The 25,695-nt window shown below is 32.1% G+C and overlaps 1 protein-coding gene across 2 annotated transcripts in view; it reads right to left on the bottom strand.

The window, feature by feature from the left end:
* Nucleotides 1-1,261: 1,261 nt before the first annotated feature.
* LOC124432895 overlaps nt 1,262-25,695 on the bottom strand; it is a 114,480-nt gene continuing 90,046 nt past the window's right edge. For both annotated transcript variants that reach the window (XM_046982218.1, XM_046982217.1), the window contains exons 3-7: nt 7,213-7,428; nt 3,766-3,926; nt 3,244-3,458; nt 2,472-2,747; nt 1,262-1,891 (exon numbers count right to left, since the gene is read on the bottom strand). In XM_046982218.1, the coding sequence (XP_046838174.1) occupies nt 1,698-1,891; nt 2,472-2,747; nt 3,244-3,458; nt 3,766-3,926; nt 7,213-7,428 (1,062 nt within the window). In that variant the 3' untranslated portion in view covers nt 1,262-1,697. The remainder of the gene's footprint in view (nt 1,892-2,471; nt 2,748-3,243; nt 3,459-3,765; nt 3,927-7,212; nt 7,429-25,695) is intronic.

The raw sequence follows: 25,695 nt of genomic DNA on the forward strand, positions 1-25,695 counted from the left end.
CATTTAGTGACAAATGGATGTTCGTATAGGAAAGATCTCGAGATTAAAGTATAACAATAGCAAACAATAAAGGATTAATATTACAAGTATATACATAAAAAAGCGTGAGAGAAGAAGAAAAAAAAAAAGAGAAAAGAAAAGAAACGAAAGGGGAGAAAGGTTTACGTTAGCCTATGAACAAAAGAAATTTATATATATTTACGTCGTATTTTTAAGTACGTGCTTACTTGGCTTTTATACTTTTTACAATACGATTCGTGAAATGGTTATTCGTATATATATATAAAATATATTTTATATCGCTAATCGCATTTTTCTTTTTTTATTTTTTTAATTTTTTAATTTTTTTCATTAAAGAATACGAGAGAGAGAAAGAGAGGGAGAGAGTGAGTGAGAGAGAGAGAGTGAGTGAGAGTGAGTGAGAGAGAGAGAGAGAGAGAGAGAGAAAGAGAGAGGAGAGGAGAGAGAGAAAATTTTGATTTATATTAAAAGTATAAAAGATCTATGCAAATGTAAATGGCACTCGCATTCACGGTAGTATAAAATTCTTTTCTTCTTTCCTTGTTTTTAATAAATTATACTACGCGTATATATAATATATACCGTTTTAATTAATATATTTAACACCCAATACGGAGAAAGAGGAAGAGAGAAAGAGCACGAATTTTTTTAATACACGTGCCACATGTTCCTTCGATTATATTTTCTTTTTATTTTTTCTATTTTTCATTTTGATCCAATGCATTCTCTTCTTATCCAACAAATTTAAACGATTAAATTTGGTAGAGAGAAGGCTTATATATATATATATATATATTAATTTATTCGATCATTTATATCAATTCTTTTCTTAAATTTCAATTACAATTTCAATATCGTGGCATGACATTGTTTTTAAGGTTCTTATTAAAAAGTATTATTCATTCGGCTATTCTTTCATCGTATCTTCATACTCGCGTCTATCGTCAAAACCAAAATTCTCCAAGTTTTTATTTGTTTGTTAGTACCCATTTATATATATATATATATATATATATATATATATATATAAATTAATTCGTCTTTGTTACGTTAAAACAACAAAGTGTTAGAGATATTCCTTTAATACGATCAATTATCATAAAGAAGATAATAAAGTTCTAATGAGATTTGTAATAAGAGAGAGAAAGAGAAAGAGAGAGAGAGAGAGAGAGAGAGAGAGAGAGAGAGAGAGATAGAAAGAGAGAGAGAGAGAGAGAGAATTAAGGTGTTTAAACAATCATTATATCTTATATTGTGTATTTTGTAATACGAATGCACGCATATAAAAGTCGAGCGTAGTTTCAAGTTTGTTTGTTTGTTTGTATTTTTCTCGATAGATTCGATTGGTACAAATTTAATAAATTTATATATTTAAATTTGTTAATAGATTAATGTTATCTCACTCGCTCGCATTGTACGATAATAGATTAAAGAGACAAGAAAAAAATGAAAAAAAGGAAATAAAGAAAAAAATGAAAATAAAAATAAAAATAAAATAAAATAAAATAAAATAAAATAAAAGAACAAAGGAGAGGGGAAAAAATTATGTAAATAAAGAAATTGTCGTGTTCACAATCGCGAATTGGCGATTGATTCGACTTGTTAATTTTCAGCCGCTAAAGATTACGAATATTACTTATGAAACTCAAGACTAGCATTGATCAATGGCCTTTTCTTTAGGCCCGGGATTTTTTGCTCTTTAGCTTAAACCATCCCGCGCTCTTGTTTGGATCACGTGGTACGGATGTTGACCTACTGAGCTCTGGCTTCGAGTTCACGTTCCGAGATTTCGTCGATAGCGATTCTGTGGAAACGGTTCTGTCCACTTTCTGCTTGTCCTTTGATTTCAACGTACTGCGATTGATCGTACCTATAAAAAAACAAAAAAGGAAAAAATTAAAAAATTAAAACAAAATCAAATTAGTTTATACATGAATTAATGAATTAAATGTTATTTGAAATTGGAATATTTTAAAATGTCATACCATTTATTATATGAAAATATTTTGGTCGATCAATAAATATTTTGATTCGCAAAAATAAATACTAAAGTTGTTTATTTCAATGTAAAATATATAGCAGAAATTTATTAGATATAAAGATATTATTTATCGGTCAATTTAATATTATATCATTGTTATACTAGTGTTGTTTATTTATATATAATTTTTATTATAGTGTTGTATATATATATATATATATATATATATATATATATAATTAGACATTATTTATTGATTAACTCGATAATTGCAAAATTATTGAGTTGTTCAATAATGAAAAAATTAGAAAAAAATTCGTCAAATAATTCTACATTGATTCTTATCAAGAATTAGATTATTATTATTATTATTATTATTATTATTATTATTATTATTATTATTATTATTATTATTATTATTATTATTATTATTATTATTATTATTATTATTATTATTATTATTTCTCACCGGTTTTAGAAAGATTGTCTTTGCTTCGTCGGGCTTCTTTGCCTCTACGACTGAGCGTCTCGCGACTTCTCTGTCTACGTCTTAAAGTCATCATTGGCTTTTGATGTTGTTGTTGATCATAATTGATTTCGAAAGGTTCCCTATAGTGTCTCGGTTTCCATGGAGCTAAAACGCTCACGCTCCTAGACACAGTTCTCGTGTGCGATTGCAGAGGTCGATTGAGTTCCTCTCGACTCGCTGCTCTACGTCGTTCGTTCGGTCCAGGTATTTCGCCGACTATAAAAATTTCATGAACTTTGTATTACCACGATGAAAGTTGAATCGTTACAAGTAGAACCCGATTGAAGTGAATGTAATGGACTACTTTAATGACTGGTAACTAACAAGCTAATCTTATTAAATAAGATTTAATGGATTCATATCTAATTGATGATATATCAAAATCTTTAATCTAATCGATAGGTAAAAATTGAAAGTTTCGAGGTGATATATATATATATATACATATATATATATAATTATTAAAAAAAAAAAAATTAATAAAAATATGATTAATAAATAAAGTAAAAAAAAAGAATAAATATGCTGGAGTTAATAGAAAATTAATAATAAAAAAAATAAAAAAAAATAAAAAAAATAAAAAAACAGAAAAATATGCTTGAATTATGCGCGTACATATGTATATCTATCTATATTTTCGATTAGAATTACTTTTTGATTTTTTAAATATATTTAATTGAGAAGTTTTTCCTGTCTTTATGCAATTACTTACTCGTAGTCGCGTGCAAATACACGACAGATCTTTGGGATCTTTGGGAATTTTGACTCTGTTGACTGCTATCGCCGGTAGTACTCTCACCGGAAGAAAGAGCGCTCTCGGCTAATCTCGGTGGTTTCCTCGGTGGTGAGACAATGCCGAGATTATGACTCCTGTTTGAATTGCTGACATCACGTTTTGTACAGACACGTTCGTCTACTCGTTTATTCCTAAAATGAATAAACTTTTATTAACTTGTTGCAATAAAAATGTATATCTATCTATATCTCATTTCTTTTATCTTTTCTTCTTCTTTTTTTTTTTTTTTTTTTTTTTTCCTTTAATCACGGATCTCGTACAATTAATGAACCTTTATCAATTTCGATTCAATTTTTTTGTTGAGATATATTCATAAAGAAAAAAAAAAAAAAGAAAAAAAAAAAGAAAAAATGAATAAATAAAATTGTTTAATCTTCGTAGAAATATTGTAAATAATCGTGTAAAATAATTCTCACACAATAATATTTTGTTATTTACCTGATATCACGGTTCGATGAGACCGATTCTTGATCGGTGTCGCCGAAGAAGCGAAGATTCTTTTGAACGGAAACTCGTTCCGGGGCGGACGATGCCTCCTCGTCCTCCGTTCCGGTCGTCAAGATCTCACTTTCTGGTATTCTTGGCTTCTTATCCACGCTCTGAAAAGTATACATATATGTTATTATATTATAAATGAACGAACTAAAATCGTTATATCGATATACGTTATAAAAGGATAATAAAAGTTTAAGAAGAAAAAAAAAAGAAAAAAAAAAAAAAGGAAAAGAAACAAAATTTTTTTTTTCTATAGTCTCGAAGGAGATAATCGACGAGAAAATCTGACTTCGTGTGGTCTCATTTTCTCAATCATTGTAAGAGAATAAAATAGAAAAAAAAAGAAAAAGAAAAAGAAAAATTAAAAACAAGAAACAAAATTCTTCTCTTATAGTTGAAGAAGATAATCGACGAGAAGATCTGCCTTTCTGTAGCCTCATTTTCTCAATCATTATAAAGAAAAGTAAAAGAACAGAAAAGAAGAAAAAAAAAAAAAGAATAAATAAATAAATAAAATTGAAGAAAAGGAAACAAAATCCTTCTCTTATAGTCTTCCCGAAGATAATCGACGAGAAGACCTGGCTTCTCTAGCTTCATTTTCTCGATCATTATAAAACAAAAATGAAAATTGAAGAAAAGGAAGAAAATTCTTCTTCTATAATCTCGACTCTATAGTTTTGAATCAACGAGAAAATCTGGCTTATGTAGTCTCATTTTCTCGATCATTATAAAATAAAAAGAAAACTTGAAGAAAAGGGAATAAAATTCTTCTGCTATAATTTTGACTCTATAATATTGAATCTGTGAGAAAATTTTACTTATATAGCTTCATGTTCTTAATCTTTATAAAAAAGAAAAAGAAAAGTAATAAAAAAGATAGTGAAGAAAAAAGAAAATGTTTCTTCCATAGTTTTGATTTTACGGTCTTGAATCAACGAGAAAATTTGATTTATGTTTATCATTATAAAATAAAAATTAAAATTAACAGAAAATACAAGAAGGAAGAAAATGAAGAAAAGAAAAAACAAAAAAATGTCTTTTTGCAAGTAAGATTCTTTTTTTTATAGTCTCGAAGAAGATAACTGACGAGAAAATCTGATTTTTTATGGCTTCATTTTCACGATTATTATAAAATAAAAAGAAAAATTAAAAAGCAAAGTAAGCAAATCATTTCTTTTATAATCTTGATACTATACTCTTGAATCAATGAGAAAATCTGATTTACGTAGCCTCATTTTCACCTCGATATTATTATAAAATAAAATAAAAAAAAAAAAAAAAGAAAAAAAAAAAGAAAAAAGGAAAAAGAAAAAGAAAAAGAAAAAGAAAATTGAAGGAAAGGAAGAAATTTTTCATTTCTTTTCTTTTCTTTTCTTTTCATTTTTTTTCTTTTTTCTTCTTTTTTTTTTTTTTTTTAATAGTTTTAACTCCACAGTTTTTTGAATTTCTGTAGTTAAAAAAAAAAAAAAATTGCCATCTCTCTAGGCTCTTGGTGAAAGCGTTCGATCCGTTCATCGTTCAATAGATCATCCTGCATAGCAGAGATTCACGTGCACGCAATCATCTCTATGCAACTATCCAAGATAGCTTTAGGGCTAACCTCAAGCTACGATCGTGTTCCAAAGAAAGGAAGAAAGGAAGGAAGGAAAGATCGAAATATCGGTGTGCCCGTTCTCTCCCTCTTGGGATGCTCGAAAGAGAGAGAGAGAGAGAGAGAGAGAGAGAGAGAGAGAGAGAGAGAGAGAGAGAGAGAGAGAGCTAAGCAGCCCTTCGATCGGCACTTAATCTCGCGATTAAATTAAACCACAGAGCGCGGAGTTAGATAAGCATTTAATCAAACCGGTAATTGGAGGTTGTATTGGTCTAATGGCCTCTGCTTCATACGGGGCCCGTAGCTAACAAGGGAAGGATCGGATATGGAAACGTTCTCCTTGTTGTTCTCCTTATACCAAAACGTGTTGTTACCTTACTATTGTTAATAACAAGATTTAAGTATAAAGATCGTATTGTAAAGTTTTGTAAAATAAATATCTATATCTACTGGATGTCAATGTCGACATTAATTGAGAGAAATAATTAAGAAGGATAAATTTATATAAATTTAAGATCGACGTATAAAAGTAACGGGAATGAGTCCAATTTAAATACAGATATATTTAGGATAATAGAAAAAATATGTATATTTATATATATATATATATATTCGAAAGTGAACGTCGACATTTGTTAAAAAAAAAAAAAAAAAGAAAAAATGTATGAGAATAAAAAAAAATAATTTAAATAAATTTAAAGGCTTGAAGGATCAATATGAAAGTAACACCGATAAATCAAATTTAAGATATAGACATATTGAACGTTTCTTTTTAATATTTTTTTTTTTTTTTATAAATACACTCGAAAGAACGTAGATATTTTAAATAAAATAAATTTCACAAGTATCGAAGATCAATATGAAAGTAATGAAAATACATGAAATTGTATATAAATATCGAATAGAAAAAATAAGAAACAAATAATCGATAACGAAGATCGCGAAATCGTAATTTTTCGAAGGAATTTTTTATTTCTTTCCTGTTTGTTCTTTCTTTTTTTTGTTTAGAATTAATAAGAGATTTTTGAGTTTAAGTTTCGATGTATCCAACGAGTGTACAAACTTGCTCTTTTTTTATTTTTTCTATTATATCTCGTAAACGGTAGGATCGCCCACTCACGAACAGACTATGCCGGATTCGGATAAGGACTCGCAACAGACTTGTTTGTCGAACCTTGAAGAGCCGCCTCGTCGCGCGAAGAGTTGACGTCATGTCCGGAAATATTCAACGAAGACTCGTTCGCGACGATTCCCTTAAACAGGTGCCACCATTATCTACGGCGTTGCCTAATTCTAATATTTCTAACTCACTATTATAATACAAATTAGCGATCCTTATATTATGACGTGTGGAATAGCTTTTTGAAAAAAAGAAAAAAAGAACAAGTCGGAAACATCGTTTATTCATAATGTGTTGAGTGTGTGTGTGTGTGAGAGAGAGAGAGAGAGAAAGAGAGAGATAAAAGATTATTAATTGTTAGAGTTCATTAATTTTTTTTTCTTTCTTTTCACTGATAATTCCTCACATTTGGTTGCTTACATCCTTTGAAATAATTAGGAGATATTGTTTTTTCTTTTATTTTTTAGAGATTAAAAATCTTTTAAGCTTTGCCTTGTGTATGAACGTAATTATATAATATTTCTTCGCAATTATTTTTTGCATCACGCTCATATCGAATAACGTTCTAATTTCAATTTAATCGTAATTCTAATTTTTCTAATTTCTTTTATTATTCAATCGTACGATTTTACATAATAACGTTAATATATAGTTTAGATATGTACGTTCGATCGTGTACCTTGTTATTGGATTTATTTTTCCGTGATAGAGATTTAAACCATCCCTTTCTTTCAGCCTCTTGTCCTTGATTTTCTCTCGTGAGCGTGTTACTCGATTCGCAGAAGGAATCCTCGTCTCTGGTAAGGGTACCGGTAGATCTAGAGAGCCTCGTTGGCCTCGATGGACTTGGACTTCCGCTTGGTGTGGATAGTCGTCTTCGTTGACTATAGTCCTCCTGCAATGACATTAAATAATTAATATACATATATACATGTATAAATTACATTTAAAAAAAAAAATATTAACAAGGACGTATACGATATTTATTAAGTATTTCTTTAACATGTTACCGAATGACACCTAATACATTTTACTAGTTCATTAGAAATAAAATGAAGATTCGATTTGATAACTTGTAGAATATTATAAATCTGCCTATATTATCGTACGATAACGTTTAATCGAAACTACCATGATGGATTATTTAACGCTGCGATATATGCAAAATAGTTAGAACGTTTTCCTCATTTACCAATCGATTCTAGAGCTATTAATATGAAGTATATATCTAGATTTAGGATTTCCTCGGGGATCATTAATCAGAGTATAATAATAAATTAAACCCTTCTATAATTTGAATGTATGTCTAATATATAACGATTTAGATATAACGAGCTAGAATTTTTTTTTCTTTCTTTTTTTTTTTTTTCTGTAAAATAGAATAAATCCTCGACGTTATTACTATCGATTTATTATCAGTCGTTGATACAAAGTGGCTACCTACGATTCGAAAAGCTCGAGACGATGAAAGAGTGGCACGTGCGTTATTAAGGTAGAAGGAGGAAGGAGAAAGATGTGGGAAGGAGATATGGGATACGGAGGGGGGAAAGAGGTGGATAGGCTTTCGATAAGCAATATAATAACACATCGCACAGATTCGAGCGAGCACGTAGTACTCGATGCATAAACTGTTAAATGACTCACAATGAATAGCCCGTATCGCGGAATCATCTGCATAGTACAAGCTCTGTTCGCTTCCCTCGTACTCTCCATATATACGAGCAACAATATCCCTTGGTGGTTTCCATAACGAGTACATGCCAGGACCGACGACAACGACGAACGAGAAGAAAAAGGGAAAACTTACGATCTGTCTTTGTATGTGTCTCTGTGTGTACGTGTTTGTATATATTTCACATATGTCGGTGTATAGATATGTATTTATATGAGTGCCAATGTGACGCGTATATATTTATATATGTATATGTGTAGCTCGTGACGTGTGGCTTCGTATCATACACGAAGTATGTATATGCGTGACGTGTGTTTTATATTTATGTAGACGCGCGCACTTGTGCACGTGTGTGTACGTGTACGTGTATGTGTGTGTGTGTGTGTTTATGCGCGCTCGCGTGTGTACCTTAAGGGCATCGTGACCCACGCAAAGCACTGCTAACTCTTTATATACAGGCAGCGTGTGTTCACGCTCCACGATTTTACTCTTCTCCGACCTTTCTCTTTCCTTTCTCTTTTCCTCTTATCCATCTATCCATTCCGTCCATCATTCTTTACTTCCTTCCTTCTTTTCCCTTTCGCTTTCCTTCTCTCCTCCAACTTACCCACCGAGACCGTTCGGGACTCGGCGTGGGCCTTCGAGATTGGGATAGGTCGTTTACTCTCCTCGTAGCCCGTTCTTTTCCCCCACCATCTGTCTTCTGCAGCACGCGCATCAGAGTCCTCCGCCCTTACCCTTTCCTTCACTGATATCTTACCTTTACACGGTCCCTTCGACTTACAGTCGCTCGCTATATGTTCTAAGGCATTGATTTTGTTTCCTCAACGGTGACGAATTTTTTTTTGTTTCTTTCTTTTTTTCTCTGTCTTTTTCTTTTAATTCTCTTTCATTCTTTCCTTTTTTTTTGTGAAACGTACACATTTTACGAATAATAAATTCTTTTTTATATCACGTACACTCATCCAGCTTTTTTTTCTATATATATTTTATGTCGTTTATGTGAGTATATAAATGTTACATATTTATTGCAATTACATCGTTGAGAGTTAATAAAGTTATGATGACTTTTTTAAACGTATAAGTTTAGATACGTTTAATTAAAGTTTCTATTTCGTCGGCGATTGGAAAAAAAATTATACGACGTGACAACTATAGTATTGTAGTATTATAAACGTAACTTATGTTTAAAAGATATGTAAAATGTCGCGTATAAAGTAACATTTATCGAAACTTAATTTTTTTGGCGAGAAAATTAAAGAGAATTTAAAACATAAAAAAAAAGAACAGGATCAGACGAAAGTCTCTCGATGAGTCAAAAGTTCCTAGACGATATTGAAAATTAATTATTCGCTTTTGAAACTTTTCATGCTTATAATTTTACAATTTGAGGACAAAAAATTAGCTTGAAAAATATCGAAAAATGATTTATTGATATTTAAAATCTTTTCAAAACTTTTATTTCAAACGATAGAAAAGTTTGTGATCAAAGTTGCGTGACGTTCCACGTAGTTGGTTTAACTATATAAGTTCACGTTATTTGCATTATAGCGACAGAAACGATCTAGAGAAATAAAAGTGACGATCGTAGCGATTCGAGAGTTATCTTTCTCGAGTTGGCGAACGAGAGAAAAAAAGAAGATAAAAAAAGGGAGTGGAAGAGAACGCGCGTACAGTGCCGATGGCATAAGAAGTATATAATAAGGGGGAATCACGGCGCTGTACAAAGGGGCATTACAGTAAGATCTGTAACGCGCAAAGCCGCAAAATAAACGAACGAGGCGTAATGGGCATCGAGAGAAGGTCGTTCTGGCCGATCCTTCGTTAGCGTATGCGCGCGCGTAACTGCGTAACTGCCAAACGGAATGTGTTAGTATCCGCTTGGAGGGGAAAAAAAGAAGAAGGAAAAAGAAAAAAAAAAGAAAACAAAAACTGTGATCGTTCGATATAAGAAAAGAAAAGAAAAGCAAAAAAAAAAAAGAGAAAAAAAAAGGAAAAAAGAAATAAGAAAACCCACACGAGATAGTCGATAATTATACGTTATATAGAAAATAAACATTTTCATTATACACTTTTTATCATCGTGTTATGTTTTATATATAGATTACTATAAAGATATGAATCTCTAAGAGATGCCATGTAGACTTTGATGTTAGTACAAAAGTTGTTTTAAAGTGTATACTTAATGATAATAACATTTTTAATTGATTCGAAATCGTTAATCTATAAGTAGATAAGAGATTGCACGGGGAGAAAGTTGATAAAGAAAAGAAAAGAAAAAAAAAAGAAAAAGAAAAAGAAATGAGAAAAGAAAAAAAAGGAGAAAAGAAAAAAAAAAGAAAAAGAAAAAGAAATGAGAAAAGAAAAAAAAGGAGAAAAGAAAAAAAAAAGTCAAAGAAAACTTAGAGATCAAATGTTTTTAAGTAAATGAAAGGAATAAAAAATTACAAAATCGTTGTATGACGATCGTGAAAGTTTGTTATGACGAAGATAGACAAGACAGGACAAGACAAGACAAGATAAGACAAGATAAGACAAGACAAGGTAACGTAAGGTAATCTGAGGTAAAGTAAGGTAAGGTAAGGTAAGGTAAGGTAAGATAAGGTAAGGTAAGGTAAGGTAAGGTAAGGTAAGGTAAGGTAAGGTAAGGTAAGGTAAGGTAAGGTAAGGTAAGGTAAGGTAAGGTAAGGAAAGGAAAGGACGCATGTTCGCGCGTGCTGGCTTGCTTTTCGGTTCTTAGCGGCGCAAGGTCGCCCGCTCTCGTCCTGCACCAGTGGCAACCGGCACGTCGGGAGGTTTCTAGGAGGTTGAAAAGGAAAAGAGAGAAAGAAAGAAAGAGAGAGAGAGAGAGAGAGAGAGAGAGACAGAGTGAGAAAGGGTCTTGGTAGAAAACCGGATGCACACTTTTGCGCCCGTGTTGCACGGACGGACGACCACCACCGCGGCCATTAATAATCGGGGTCCACTGAAGGAAGAGAAGAGGAAAAGGAGGAAGAAGAGAAGGAGGATGAGGACGGAAAAGAATAAGAATAAGAAGAAGAAGAAGAAGAAGAAGAAGAAGAAGAAGAAGGAGAAGGAAGAGGAGAAGGAGGATGAGGAGGCAGAGGAGGAGGAGGCTAAAGCACTTTTATTTTCTTTGGAATAACTACACTTAGGATCCTCTGTGATACACTTCTCCGGCTGTCAATGGACGCTTCTTCATGGGAAAGGTCCGAGAGAAGCTCTCGCGAATCGTTTCGCGACTATTCGAGCGAATCGCTTGGAACGCCCACGGATGGCTTGGCACTCCGATTCCTTCTTATATACGCTCCAACACTCGTGCAGGAAACACCATCGCCATCGTTCTATCCCTCTCTCTCTCTCTCTCTCTCTTTCTAGTGTATTCTCGTATCTCCATCCACGCTCGTAATTGATGAAATGACACCGAAGTGGAGAACGGACGGCCGTGACTATCGGATGTTCAAGATCGGATGCTGTGGTATACAGCATCCAAAGTCGACGGACTTTCCAAGTACGAGATCGAAGCCTCAAAGACCGCCCCGGTTGCTCGCTCGGCCGAGCGGAGAACGCGCCAACGCCTCGGTGAATATTAATTATTCCGACAGGCTCCCACGAACGTCCATCAACGATCGACCTCGATGATGCTTCTCCTAATCGGTAGTCGATTACGTTCTTATATACTTATATCGATTTGTTCAAAAAATGTTCATCTTCATTTTGCGATTGTATATCAATGTTTAAGTTTCAATAAAATCGAATATATTTTAATATTATAATCTTTATTATAAACTTTATTATTGTTTCGAATTTTTTTTTTTTTTTGATCTTTTTGTTTCATCGATCTAAACATATTTTAATTCGAATTAATAATCGACGATACCAATGAAAATATATGGATCTTAACGATGAAGTTGTAAAAAGGGATTTAAGTAAAATCAATTTCTAACACTTTTATACAGAGCTTATGTCTTCTGATATATTTTAATAAGTAAAAATAATTACGAGCAATGGGATATACCTAATCATGTAAAAAATATATTTAGTTCGGTGTAAGAATGAAAACATACTGAAAACATACTGTTGTTTAGAATCTAATCGTCGTTATATGTCATCAATAAGAAAAATATTCGGATGTAAGATATTCTCGATGAATCACGTAAAATCTAAGATTCTTTCTTATTCTCTATCACAGTGACAAGTGGCATCCTAATCCGGGGTTAAGTATATCCTCACGTAGAAGGGTATTAGACTCGCGGGCACGAAGCGAATAGGTAATAGAGCTGCAGTTAGTTGCGAGAGGACTGTATCTCCCTGGTATCTCGTTTCTCCTGTGGCAGGATTGCGTTGCTCTGGCACATACGCCGCCGTATACTATAGCACTACGGCATACCTTGAGCCCTCTCGGTGCGATACATATTGACCAGTCGGTCTACTACGAACGAAGAACCGCCGCTTAGAAGATGCTCTATGGGTAGTTACCGAGGGAAAGATGTATCTCCTCGTACCAAGTACTACAAACCGGCCAATCCTATCCTATCTTAGAGATTTTAACTTTACTTAGGAAAGAGAGAGAGAGAGAGAGAGAGAGAGAGAGAGAGAGAGAGAGAGAGAGAGATATATATATATATAGAGGATACGCAAGAGAAAGAAAGAGAGTAGAACGTTCAACGCGGCAGGTAGAATCCTATCGGCAAATTGCAATCGGCGACCGCCTTGTCGGCAACTAAGCATAGAAAGCGAGAAAGGAAGATTGCTAAAGGGAAAAAGAAAGAGAGAGAGAGAGAGAGAGAGAGAGAGAAGGAAGGTATCTAAGCGTTCCACGAGTGATACCAATATCCGCCATTGTTTAGGACTCCTAGCCAAGGAGTTATCGACCATGATCGTTCCGGGTAGTCGCAGTTGGTTCTGCTTTCATTGATACCTTCGTCCTACGGCTAAGAGAGAATATACCGGACAATCTACTATTCCTGTTCCTTCTTCGGACTATGATCTATGAGAGCCTGTAGGAAGTTAGAAATAGCGATGCGACGACGGTACCTAACTATACTTGTTTATATTTCTCATAGATAAGTGGGTGTAAGTAAGCGCTGGCGTCTAGACAAGAGAGTTGCTCCAAGGAAATATTGAAAACGTTTGATGATCCATTTCAAAGATTCTATTCATCTAGTTCATCTAATTTTTTTATTCAAACACGACTAAGTTATTCTCTCTCTCTCTTTCTCTTTCAAGTTAAACCTATTATCGTATTGTCCTTTTCTATTCTTTTTCAATACTTTTATCTGACGAATAAAACATTTTTATTTGTTTATATCGTAATAGCTTTTCCTGATTCTATAGGGTTAGTTTATCTAATTTTCTTCTTCAAACACGATCAAATTGCTCTCTCTCTCTCTCCCTCTCTCTCTCCCTCTCTCTCTCTCTCTCTCTCTCAATCTCTTTTCCAATCGTGTTCTTCTTTTCTATTCTTTGTCAACACTATTATCTAACAAATGGAACGTTTCTATTTGTTTATATCGTAATAATAGCTTTTCCTTTTCGTCTTAAATCGTTGTTTGTCCGATAAAGATAGACGTCGCGAGATACGTATCAAATAAATTAGGTACTAAAGACAATCAACATGGATCGCTTCATTAGCCAATGTTATCCTTCTCTTTTACTTATTTACGAGTCAAGGAGGGTAGCATCGTTATTGCGAAATTGGACAGCAGAATTGTGGTCCGACACGAAAGTAAAAAGAAAGAGAGAGAGAGAGAGAGAGAGAGAGAGAGAGAGAGAGAGAGAGAGAGAGAGAAAGGGAGAGAGATTAATCGGTACGATACTAACGAGACTCGTATTTGGTGAGTATCTCGTTCGTAAGTAATAACAAAAGTCACAATTGTAATGCATTTAGTTGGCTTTTTATGTTTTCTCTCGTTAAGGATTAACGTCCAAAGTTATATATTCAAGGTCATGCAATATTTTTCGTTTGGAGAATCGACTGGTTTTTTTCCTTTCTTTTCTTTTTTTTTTCTACAACATCGAAACGTAAGAATGTGGATAATCGTTTCCATTAAAAAAAAAAAGAAAAAAAAAAAAAAGAAAAAAGAAAAAAGAAAAAAATTTCGTATCACATTAAAGAGATTCGCTCTTTAGAAATTATTCTTTGAATTTTTAATATGCTCTATTATGTTATATGGAGTACTACATCCTGTAGACAAGATCGTTACAATGGCTGGTGCGAGGACACAGAGTAGCGTGAGTCGTAGTTCGTCTTTGCGATAGATGTTCACCGTCAACAGCCACAAGACACCTCAGCGATCACGCGGAACGAAATCGTTTGTTTACCGAATGACAAGAACGCTTATTCATTCACGTTCCTTTTTCTTTTTCCTTTTCTCTTATTCTCTTTCATATAATCGCCCTTAACGGGAAGAGATATTTTCGACGGATATTTAAAGACATTGAATATCTTTTTTTGTATCGACAATTTTTCATTACATAAAGTAACTTTGTTTTTATCAACATTGACACCAAAGATTTGCAACAATACGGAAAGTTGAATATAAAAATTAATTATTCTTCCTTGAGACCCTTAATATTTCTATTTTGGTTTTTAATTTTTTGATATGAAAAAAAAAAAAAGATGATAATAATAAATAATCTAAAGAGTCATGAAAAAGTCAAGATTAAATGATTTGTATAATCATCGTTTAAAAACTTTAAGAACATTTAAGAATCACACTCATGTATGTATTAGAGTTTTTATTTTTTCATACATTTTATCTATCTATCTTAAAGTTTAATTATGACGATAATAATGATATTATATTAAAGTCAGAATAAATGCAGAGTTTATTAAGAAATCATGATTTAAAGAATTAATGAAATAGTTTAATTACATTGGTATATAATCGTTTCAATGATAAATCATTAGTATTGTAAGTATGAGAAGAGGTTTAGGAAGATTTAATAAGATCCATTAATATGATCCATTGACTGGTATTTATCTCGATAACGCTCTCTATCTTTCTCTCTCTTTTTTTTTCACACATGTCTCGATAATATCGAGTTAACGACAGGATGTCGATATCGATTGTTTATCGTGTGAAAGCTATCCATGGAACGATGATCGTCCATTACCCTCAACAGTCTATGCTTTGAGCCTCGGCAAAGAGTAGTATGAAGTCTTGGTATATACTTTGAATAATCTCTCTTTTATCATCAATTTTATAATAAAAGGATTTGAAAAAGAAATTTTTTTTCCTTTCATTTTTTTTTTTTTTTTTTTTTTTTTTTTTTTTTTTTTTTTTAAATACTTCTTGTACTAGATGTGATATAAAAAATATATAGATATGAAATAAAATTGAAAAGAGTATAAAGTCTTGATATATACTTTTAATAATTTCTCTCTTATCTTCAATTTGATAATAAAAGGATTTGAAAAAGAAATTTGTTTTTCTTTCTTTTTCTTTTTTTTTTTTTTTTAAATACATCCTGTACTAGATATGATATAAAAAGTATATAGATATGAAATAAAATTTTTTATATATCTATCGACACATCATATAAAATATTATTTTACAATTGTTATATGTGTATATATATATATATATATATATATATATATTACCTTTTAAAATAATTAAAAATTCTAAAATCATTTATAATTCTAAAATGAAACTTTTGAAAAAAGAAAAAAAATATATATATATATACACCTAATATACACATGTAAATAGTTTTAGTTACATTTAATGTACTTACATTTAATAAAAAAAAAAAAAAAAAAAAAAAAAAAAAAAAAAAAAAAAAAAAAAAAGAAAGAAAAACAAAAAACAAGTAAAAAAAAAAAAAGAAGAAATTGTAACCGAACGTATCGAGCATAGAAATGAATGAGATTCCATTGTCGATTGAATTAGGATCTCACGTATGCCGTAAAAGAAATCTTTTTCGAATTCCATCGGATAGGTAAATACTTACACGTGCACACGTGCGTCTCTACACTCGTAACACATGAGGTATTCTCGAGCGAGAACTCGGAGAATTAACGCCGATCGGCAATGGCGAGAAGAAAGGCTGTGGATCGTCGTAAGTCGGTCGTCGTCGAAAGGAAAGGAGCACGGCAAAGAGCACACGAGCCAAGGGAACTTGGCGAGCTTCGGCAGACCACAATAAATAGCCGTGGTATCGTGTTGCGAGTAATTGAACGGGACTTCATTCGTGCTGCATTAACTATTGAAAACATACTGGATATCAATCGTGCGAGGATAAGAGAGTAAGAAAGAGATAGAGAGAGAAAGAGGGAAAGAGAGAGAGAGAAAGAGAGAGGGAGAGAGAGAAAGAGAGAGTTAGAAAGAGACTGACAAAAGATCGCGTGTACATTATTGGAATGTCGTTCGTCGCGTGTTCGTTGAAAAGTTTCTGAAGAGAAATACAAATCAACGCAAAAAAAAAAAAAAATACAATGAGAAAAAAGAAGACAAAAGCAAAAATAATAAAAAATAAATTTCGCATCATTTAATTTTCAATCCTTCTTTATAAAAGTCCATCGAATATATTTATGATTAATCTTATATAATAGAATTTTTTTATTCATGTCCATGTAAAAGAATTATATCTATATTATCGCAGTATTATTGGTATTGATATAATTGTAATGTAATCTATGGAATATAGTATAACATATATCTCGTGAATGAATCGATGATTAATTTGATTGTGATTGTGACGATAATATGAAACGAAACTTTAGAAATACAGGTATATGTATGCATTCATATATATATATATATATATATATATATATATTTGAATGCATACTATATATATTTGTGATATTATAGAGACTTAATAATAATTTCGAATAAAATAAGAATCATAAAAAGAGAAAAATATTTAATCACAATTATCATGCATTGTCTGGATACTTTTCACTGGCGAATATACGAAGTTAGTACATAGATGCATTTTCTTTTCTATGTTTATTTCCTGGAATGAAACAAGCTTAGATAGATGCGTTTATGTGCATACGTACACACCGATGGGCCAGTAAAGAAAAGAGAAGTGAAGAGAAGAGAAAAGAAGAGAAAAGAAAATAAGAGAGAGAGAGAGAGAGAGAGAAAGAGAAAGAGAGCTAAAGGAACTGTTGGTGCATAATGGCGCTGATCCTAGGCCCTCGATCCTACGTGAGGGCAATACCGTATTGTTATTTGTTGAGTTAAGGTACTCCTTGCTTCCAGATCAAGTACTCGCGTGTCCGAGATACGGCAGTGCTCCGGCATCGGAATAATATCTTGCTCGCTTATTGTTGCCCCTCGTTGCAGATAGATCATTCTATTATCGAGATAGCGATACGAGTGAGTACGTATAAGTATACTGTATACGTATGTATATGTATACATAGGTAGATGTACATAAGTATTATAGTGTACAGGGTGTCAAATTAATATAAAGAGCCATGAATTCGATTTGGATTTAATGATTTTCTTCATCATTACTTTCTATCCTTTTCTTTTCTATCTTTTTTTTTTTTTGTTTTTTTTTTCTTTTCTTTTATTTTTATTTTCATTTCTATTATCTTTCTTTTCTTTTTTTTTTTTTTTCTATCACAATCGTTTTTAACACTAAATAAATTTATTATGAATAAAAATTGTTTTCACACCACGGATACCATTTAAACATTTCAATTTTTTCTTGACAAAAATTTCTTAACTCCTCTAAGATATGGATTGTTCGATCAGACATATATATATATATATATATATATATATATATATATATATATATATATATATACTATAAAAATAAAATATAATAATGAATCTTCCTCGTAATGCATGTAGGAATATAGAAATCAAATGTGACATGAGATTTGTCTTACAGTTTTGAAAATGATATTTAAGGATATTAACCAGCAATATATTTTTCAATTTGACACCCTATATACGTATCCTACCGTACGTTGGGACTAAGGAGAGATATGCGCTTACGCTCGCGAGCACATGATTTATTCGTATTCATAGGTATGTATATATATATATACATATACACAAATATATATATATATATATATATATATATATATATATATGTATATATCTATGTATGTATGTTTGTAGGTACTAGTAAAGATACATACGTGGGTCCTTCGCAAGGCGGGACCTCTTCTTCGGTTCTTTAATTGGCTTTCAGCGTATGTATGTATGTATGTACATATATATGTATATATATATATATATATATATATATATATATATATATATATGTACATACGTGCACTATTTCTCTTTCTCTCTCTCTCTCTCTCTCTCTCTCTCTCTCTCTCTCTTTCTGTCTCTCTTTCACTCTTTCTTTCTGTTGTATGAAACCGACCGTGGACTTCACCGTCCTCTCTTGTCCACTTAATCGGAGTGGCTATACGAGTACGATGGAACAGGGGGAACGCTATACGTCTATCCGAAGTAAATCGCGGATAAAGGGAGATTTCTCCATTCGCGGATTCTTTCCTTACTTCTCCCTCTCTCCCTCTCCCTCCTCGTCCCCTCACCCCTAATCCTTCTATCTTCTGAGTTCTTACCTTCTTCGAAGTCTCGCTTTTCTTGCGCGCGACTCGAAGACGATCGAGAAGATTAGGCCGTCGTACGACCATCTTCACTGTGACTTCCTTCGAATACTTAACGATATAGACTGCTATTCAATGTAAGTCAATGTGGACGGATTTAACTTGCCTCTTTCTACGTATAGATAGACCTTTAAATAGATCGTGTAATATTATAGTTATATCGTTTTTTTTAAATATAGATATTATATTGATATATTATGTACGTTTAAGAGATCATTTGTCAGTCTTTTATTTCCCTGGTTCATATTTTTCATTGATTGTTCAAATATTTATTATTGATATTATTATTATTATTATTATTATTATTATTATTATTATTTTTTTTTTTTTAATATATGTATATATTGATTATGACGTTAATCTTGTGATAGCAATTATTTTCTTAAGAATGTAGATCATTAATGAGTATCGTATTTGTTCATAATTTATAGATTATATGTTTAATTTAATTAAAATATCTTTTTATTTCTTTTTTGTTATTTTTGTCTTTAGATTTTATAGAAACACACACAGAGAGAGAGAGAGAGAGAGAGAGAGAGAGAGAGAGAGAGAGAGAGAGAGAGAGAGAGAGAGAGAGAGAAAGAACAAGAGAGTTATTTATTTTATATTATTTAAAAAAATAATATATATATGTATGTATAATATAATTTGATTGATTTGAAATAATTTCTTCTTCTGTTGTTCTATATCCTCTAATCGAGAGTAATCTTTTAACAACGTCAGATTACGTGGCGCAATTGAAGATATTTCGATCTCGTTTCGGTCCCATCTATTCATCGAGAACTCTCAACGTCATTAGTAGTATATCATCGCGATTATCTCGCGTGGGGTCGGCGATACTTTCCTCTGTTACTTCAACCAACGATCAAGCTATTCTACTATACTATGAGTTAGATACATATATACATATCTGCGGTACATATATATATATATATACACATATATAAGTATTATGCATATACATTGGTCTGTAAGTACGTGGTTGTTCAAGACGAATACGTCTATCATGCTCACTGTTATAGTGTAAAACAACGTGGGTAGGAAGAGGTGAAAAGAGCCGATCGTTAAAAAGACATGATTCAGTATGCCACAGGGATTCATTTTGGTTATGTAAGCGATTCAATACGTAACGATTCGTTCGATTACACAGATTTCGACTGCACGCCAGATAATGTTTCTATTCCTCTTTCTCTCTCTCTCCTTCTCTCTTTCTCATGACTTTTCACGATACTATTGATACTTATCGGTACATAATTTTTTTCTATTTCTTTTCCTTTTTTTTTCCTTTTTTTTTTTCAATTAACGTCATGTAATTTTTCAATTACGCGCACGTATATCTGTATTTTACTTTCGGTGATTTATACCACGAAAGTTATACTTTGCTAACATGATTAGGTATAATATACTATAAAATAGTTAGATAGATAGATAGATAGATAGAGAGAGAGAGAGAGAGAGAGAGAGAGAGAGGAAGAGAGAAAGAGAGAGAAATTCACATCGTATCATTTTTTATTACAAACCATATTGGATTACAGATATTTAACATATTAATTCGATCTCTCTCTCTCTCTCTCTCTCTCTCTCGTTATCTCTCTCTATCTCTCTCTCTCTCTCTTTGAGGTATAAAATTATTCATTATTTTCATAGAAAATAAGTACAACAAATGATAAAATCATTATATTATAGTTTCTCAAGTGATACCCCAGAAAATGAATTTTTCTCACGAGATCTTTCGAAATCATCTTATATTATTATTTGGTAAAAATAATATTTCCTTCCGAAAGATCAAGAAACCAGGCACATACACACACATACACACACACACACACACACACACACACACACACACATATATATATATATAAATTATCCATGGAAGATAATCTCGAGATAATTTGCCACTTTCCGCCGTCACGTTTCGTCGAATTTCGATCGCACGTATTCTCGTCGTTCGCGAATCGAGCCGGTTTAACTTTGCAAAAGAGAGAGAAAGAGAGAGAGAGAGAGAGAGAGAGAGAGAGAGAGAGAGAGAACAGTGTTGCATCTTAGGATGCTCGGCAAGGTTCGCTGGCTTTAACTAGCGTTGCGTTCCTTATCTAAATGGCAATAATAATTGGCTGCGAAGCGTATCCTCGTATCGATACTCGGGCAAACGTGCGATGCTCCACCATGGGAACAATGCACCGACCGACTCATGCCGTGCATAAACTATAGAAGGCGTACGAGAGACGTATCGCTTAAAGCCGAGATGATAGGCGCGAGAGGTACGCGTTTCTCAAACGAACGGGTAATTCGAAACTATCGTCGGCCTCTAACCCATAATCGTCTCTCTCTCTCTCTCTCTCTCTCTCTCTTTCTTTCTCTCTTATCTCTCTTCCTCTTTGTATACACTAACCCTTTTTATTCGGATACTACCGCGAATATCAAAATCAACTCGATTTACATATAACTTGTGTACTTTTTCTTTATCCTATTTCAAGAATCGTATTCTTGTATATAACAAGAATTATATTAGTGTATAGGATTAATATTTTTTTTTTGAATTATTTTGATGAACTTTTTTGTTATTAAGTTCAATAAAATTATTAACATATTGTCGAGTCTCATTTAATTTCGTTGTCATGATTGTCCAAAAGTTAGCGACGATTAAAAATTTTCCCATTTGATAACTCAAGTGACTTTTGTTTTTATCTGTAGATAGAAACATTTCTCATATTTATTATTTCACTCTTTCATTTCGCCAATCATGTCCTTTCTCTTTTATATAGGATTTTCCTAATATGTCGTTTCATTTATAAAAATATTTATTGCGACAGATAATTACGACAGTGATAATGGAACATTTAAATACGTAATATTAAAATTGAAAGTAGAAAGGGAATAAGATAAATGGAGCAGTTAGGATAGTGCATAGGACTCACATTGCAGATACGTATATATATATATATATGCATGTATGTATGTATGTATGTACGTAGGTCCTTTTGTCAGTCGCAAATGGTAGCCACTTAAGCTCAAAGGATCGATCGCTTCTTCGTATCGCGGCGAGAACTTTTCCTTCCCTATTCCCGTTCGATCTACGTTGCTCCTTTTCTATCTCGTCCCTTCTCGGCCCTCCCCACTTGGGAAAGGGTAATTGAGTTCGGCGAGTTTGCAGCCGACAAAGTAAACCGTGAGCTATCGTCGTCGTAAGAGGGTCCGATGTCCCCTGCCCGTTGTCCCGTAAAGATTACACGGTGCACCCTGACTTTCCATAAATATTCATGCTCCCATAATTGTCTCATGCTTCCATCCCTAAGCGACCTTCACGACTAACGAACGTGCGATGAGATTCAGATTTAGTATACATAGCAAACTCTTTCATTTTCTCTCTCTTCTTAGAAGGTGGATCTATGGATCGATAGATCGTTCTTGTCACGATTTATCATGATCTAACGTGTAAATTTATGAAAAAGAAAACTTTTATATCTATATATCATAAGCGGATAGACGTGTATATTTTATGTATCTATTTAAATCGATAATAGTGATTATATATTTTTTATCTTGATATTTACGATTTTTCATGTTATAAAAGTATCTATAACTATGTATAGATAATGTGTATATCTATATAAACAAAATTACACATACATATATATATATATACATAGATACAACATACATATATATACATATACATATATTAATAATAAATGTACTCAATTTAATATCAATGATTTAGTTGATTTTACTCCATCACTTTATACATATCCAATCATGTTTGATCTTACATGTGTTAGGTTCTTTTAGATGAGGCTTGTTATCTTCGAACAAGCAGCCTGTCTGTCCTCGGCAATTTGGCGTATCTCTTTCATGTTCTTCGTGCAGAAACCGACTGATATTCGGATCGCGCGTGGGATATGAAAGAAAGACAGAGATACATAGATAGATAGATAGATAGAGAGAGAGAGAGAGAGAGAGAGAGAGAGAGAGAGAAGAAAAAATAATTGGACGGGTTTGTGGTTGGCACGGCGCAACTAAGCTTTCCTTGAGGCAGGTCAGTTACACCACCACGAAAACGTATATCCCTCTCGCGATATTGGGTTCGAACCACAGGAATTGCTTCGAAAGAGCCCGTGCATTGCGTCACATGGCCGAAGGGAGGTAACAAGAAAAAGAAAGAGAAAGAGAGAGAGAGAGAGAGAGAGAGAGAGAGAGAGAGAGAGAGAGAGATAGAGAATGAAGGATTCTAATAACGGAATAATTTAAGTGGAACGAACGTAGCTTTTTACCGACTTAAAGGATCTAATACTACCCAGACATTTTCAAATTCCTTTCGTGTCTTACTTTCGACGTCATAGTTTACGTCGGAAGTGTTAATCGATATAATATTATATTGTACATTATTTAATCCACTGTAATTAAATTTATTTTACGTATTTAAAAGAACAAAAATTATATATTATAGTATCTATAATTTATATCCAATATACATAATTGCATTTTAATGAATATAACTTGTACTTAAGAAAAAAAGAAAAAAAAAAAGAAAAAAGAAAAATATTGAAAACTTTCGGCGTGTAAGTCAAAGTCAAGGTAAAAATAAATTTTGCAATAAAATAATGACACGAATCAAGATTGATGATTTGTAATAAAGAATTTCATAAAATGCATATTTGTTATGCGTTGATATTGCTTCGGTACGTTAAAAAAAATATCGTTTAGTTTTTACGAATAGGTGAATATTTTTTTATTGTATAATTCATTGTAACAATTGACGTAACGTTTTCAATATTATTATTTTTTCCTTCTTTTTTTTTTTTTTTTCTTTGGAAATCACGTTAGTTAATAAAACGCACGAATTTCTCTAAATTAACGATTTAATTAAACTGTGAATATGTACACACAACTATCGAGAAAGTAGTAATAGGTATTATATTGTTTTAGAAATTTAGTATCGAATGCCGGAGTATCGACTTATTGTTACAAGTCGAAGATGCCGTGTAAAGGAGTCCGTGCACATCAAGCACAGAAACGTACAAGGGGAGAACACGCGATTAGTTGACGCAATCGGCCTTTGGCGCTATTGTTACGTGTACCGTATTTTCTAATTAGTACAGACATTACGTGACTCGCTTTGCTAATTAGCAGAGCGTTAAAAGGCCCCCTTGAATCGTTTCGGTCTCATTCACTGGAACAGTTTTCTACCAAGTCGAGAAGGATCTTCTCTATAATCTGAAACAGTACGGACGTACTTTAACCCTAAGTCTTTAACCCTTTTAGCCCTTAAGATTTTACCATGGTTAAATGTATACGAACAATCGAATTTCCTTCGATATTATTAATTATTATTATTTTAAATTCATTTAATTTTTTTTCATGTTTGATTATTATCGTATTAAATTCGTATACGTGAATACGTAATATTGAAATAGTTCAAATTGAGAGTTCTTATTATGTTAGACATTTATTATTTTCTTCTTCTTCTTCTTCTTTTTCTTCTTCTTCTTCTTCTTCTTCTTATTATTATTATTATTATCATTACCGTTATTATTAAGGTCTATAGAGATGAATATAATATAATTAACCTAATTACATAATTAAAAATTTAATTGCATTTGCTACTTAGCTGTTAATTAGATTGTGCTGGATGCATCTCTATAGATTTTAATAATAATAATAAATCTATTGTTTGTGTTAACGTCCTGATCTAACGACTTGCAGTAATTTTCATTTTGCTATTCGACCTGTGATTATTCGCGTGAAATTTTTAAATCTGTTTGAAATTTATTCTTCCTTTAATAACAACAATAACAATAACAATAATAACAATAATAATAATAATAATAATAATAATAATAATAATAATAATAATAATAATAATAATAAAAATACTAATAATAATAATAGTAATAATAAATATACAGTTTATGTCAATGTCTTTATCTAACTTTTAGTAATTTCCTTTTTAGAAACTTGTTACTTGTGAAATTTGTTGAATAGAGATTCGACTGTGTAACGAGTACTATTAGAGAGTAGAGAAGGATCTAGAGAGAGAGAGAGAGAGAGAGAGAGAGAGAGAAAGACGGTTTCTCTCGGCTTACAGATGTTCTCCGCTAGAATCTCTGTCCGATCGATAGATCTCGAGAAGCGCCAGATGCCCATAGAACGAGGAATGGCCTTTAAGAAGTGCGAAGGATAGCCAGCGGTGTTTCAACTACCTGTAACCATCGATAACTACCCATAATAGTATGCTTTTTTCTCCCTACGATCTCTTCTTGCCTTCGAATGAGGACGAAGCACGAAGAGATCTTTGATACGGCACGGTCATTTGCTATTCCACTGATCGCGCGAACTTTCAATCGTTTTCCTGGCTCATCGGAACCAGAATCGGCTTCTTCTTATTTTTCTTATTCTTCGAAAAAAAGAAAGAAAGAAAGAAAGAAAGAAAGAAAGAAAGAAAGATGAAAGAAAGAAAGAAAGAAAGAAAGAAAGAAAGAAAGAAAGCTATCCAACTAAAGCTATTCTCATAATAAATCGAAGTGATATGATGCCAATAGTATAATCTTCTTTCGATTTCTTCGATAAAGAAATTATCATTAATTATTTTTCTTTTATTTCTTCTTCTTTTAGATATTTATTAAATTTTAGTTGTCTCATTAAAAAAAATTTAATGTCTTTATTAACTTTATTAATATTTCGTAAACATTCAGTAATTATTAAAGTGACAATTCATTTAGCTAATAAAACAAATCAATGGGAAATAGTTTTATTAGTATATATTATATTATGTTAATAAATATTAAAGATATTATAAAGAAGAAAATATTAAATGAAATTTTTACAGTAATTTAGATCAATGAAAAATGATTAATTTATAATCCGCTTAATACGTACGTATGTACGTA

The sequence above is a fragment of the Vespa crabro genome, chromosome 2 (genome assembly GCF_910589235.1).
Source record: "Vespa crabro chromosome 2, iyVesCrab1.2, whole genome shotgun sequence".
NCBI lineage: Eukaryota > Metazoa > Arthropoda > Insecta > Hymenoptera > Vespidae > Vespa > Vespa crabro.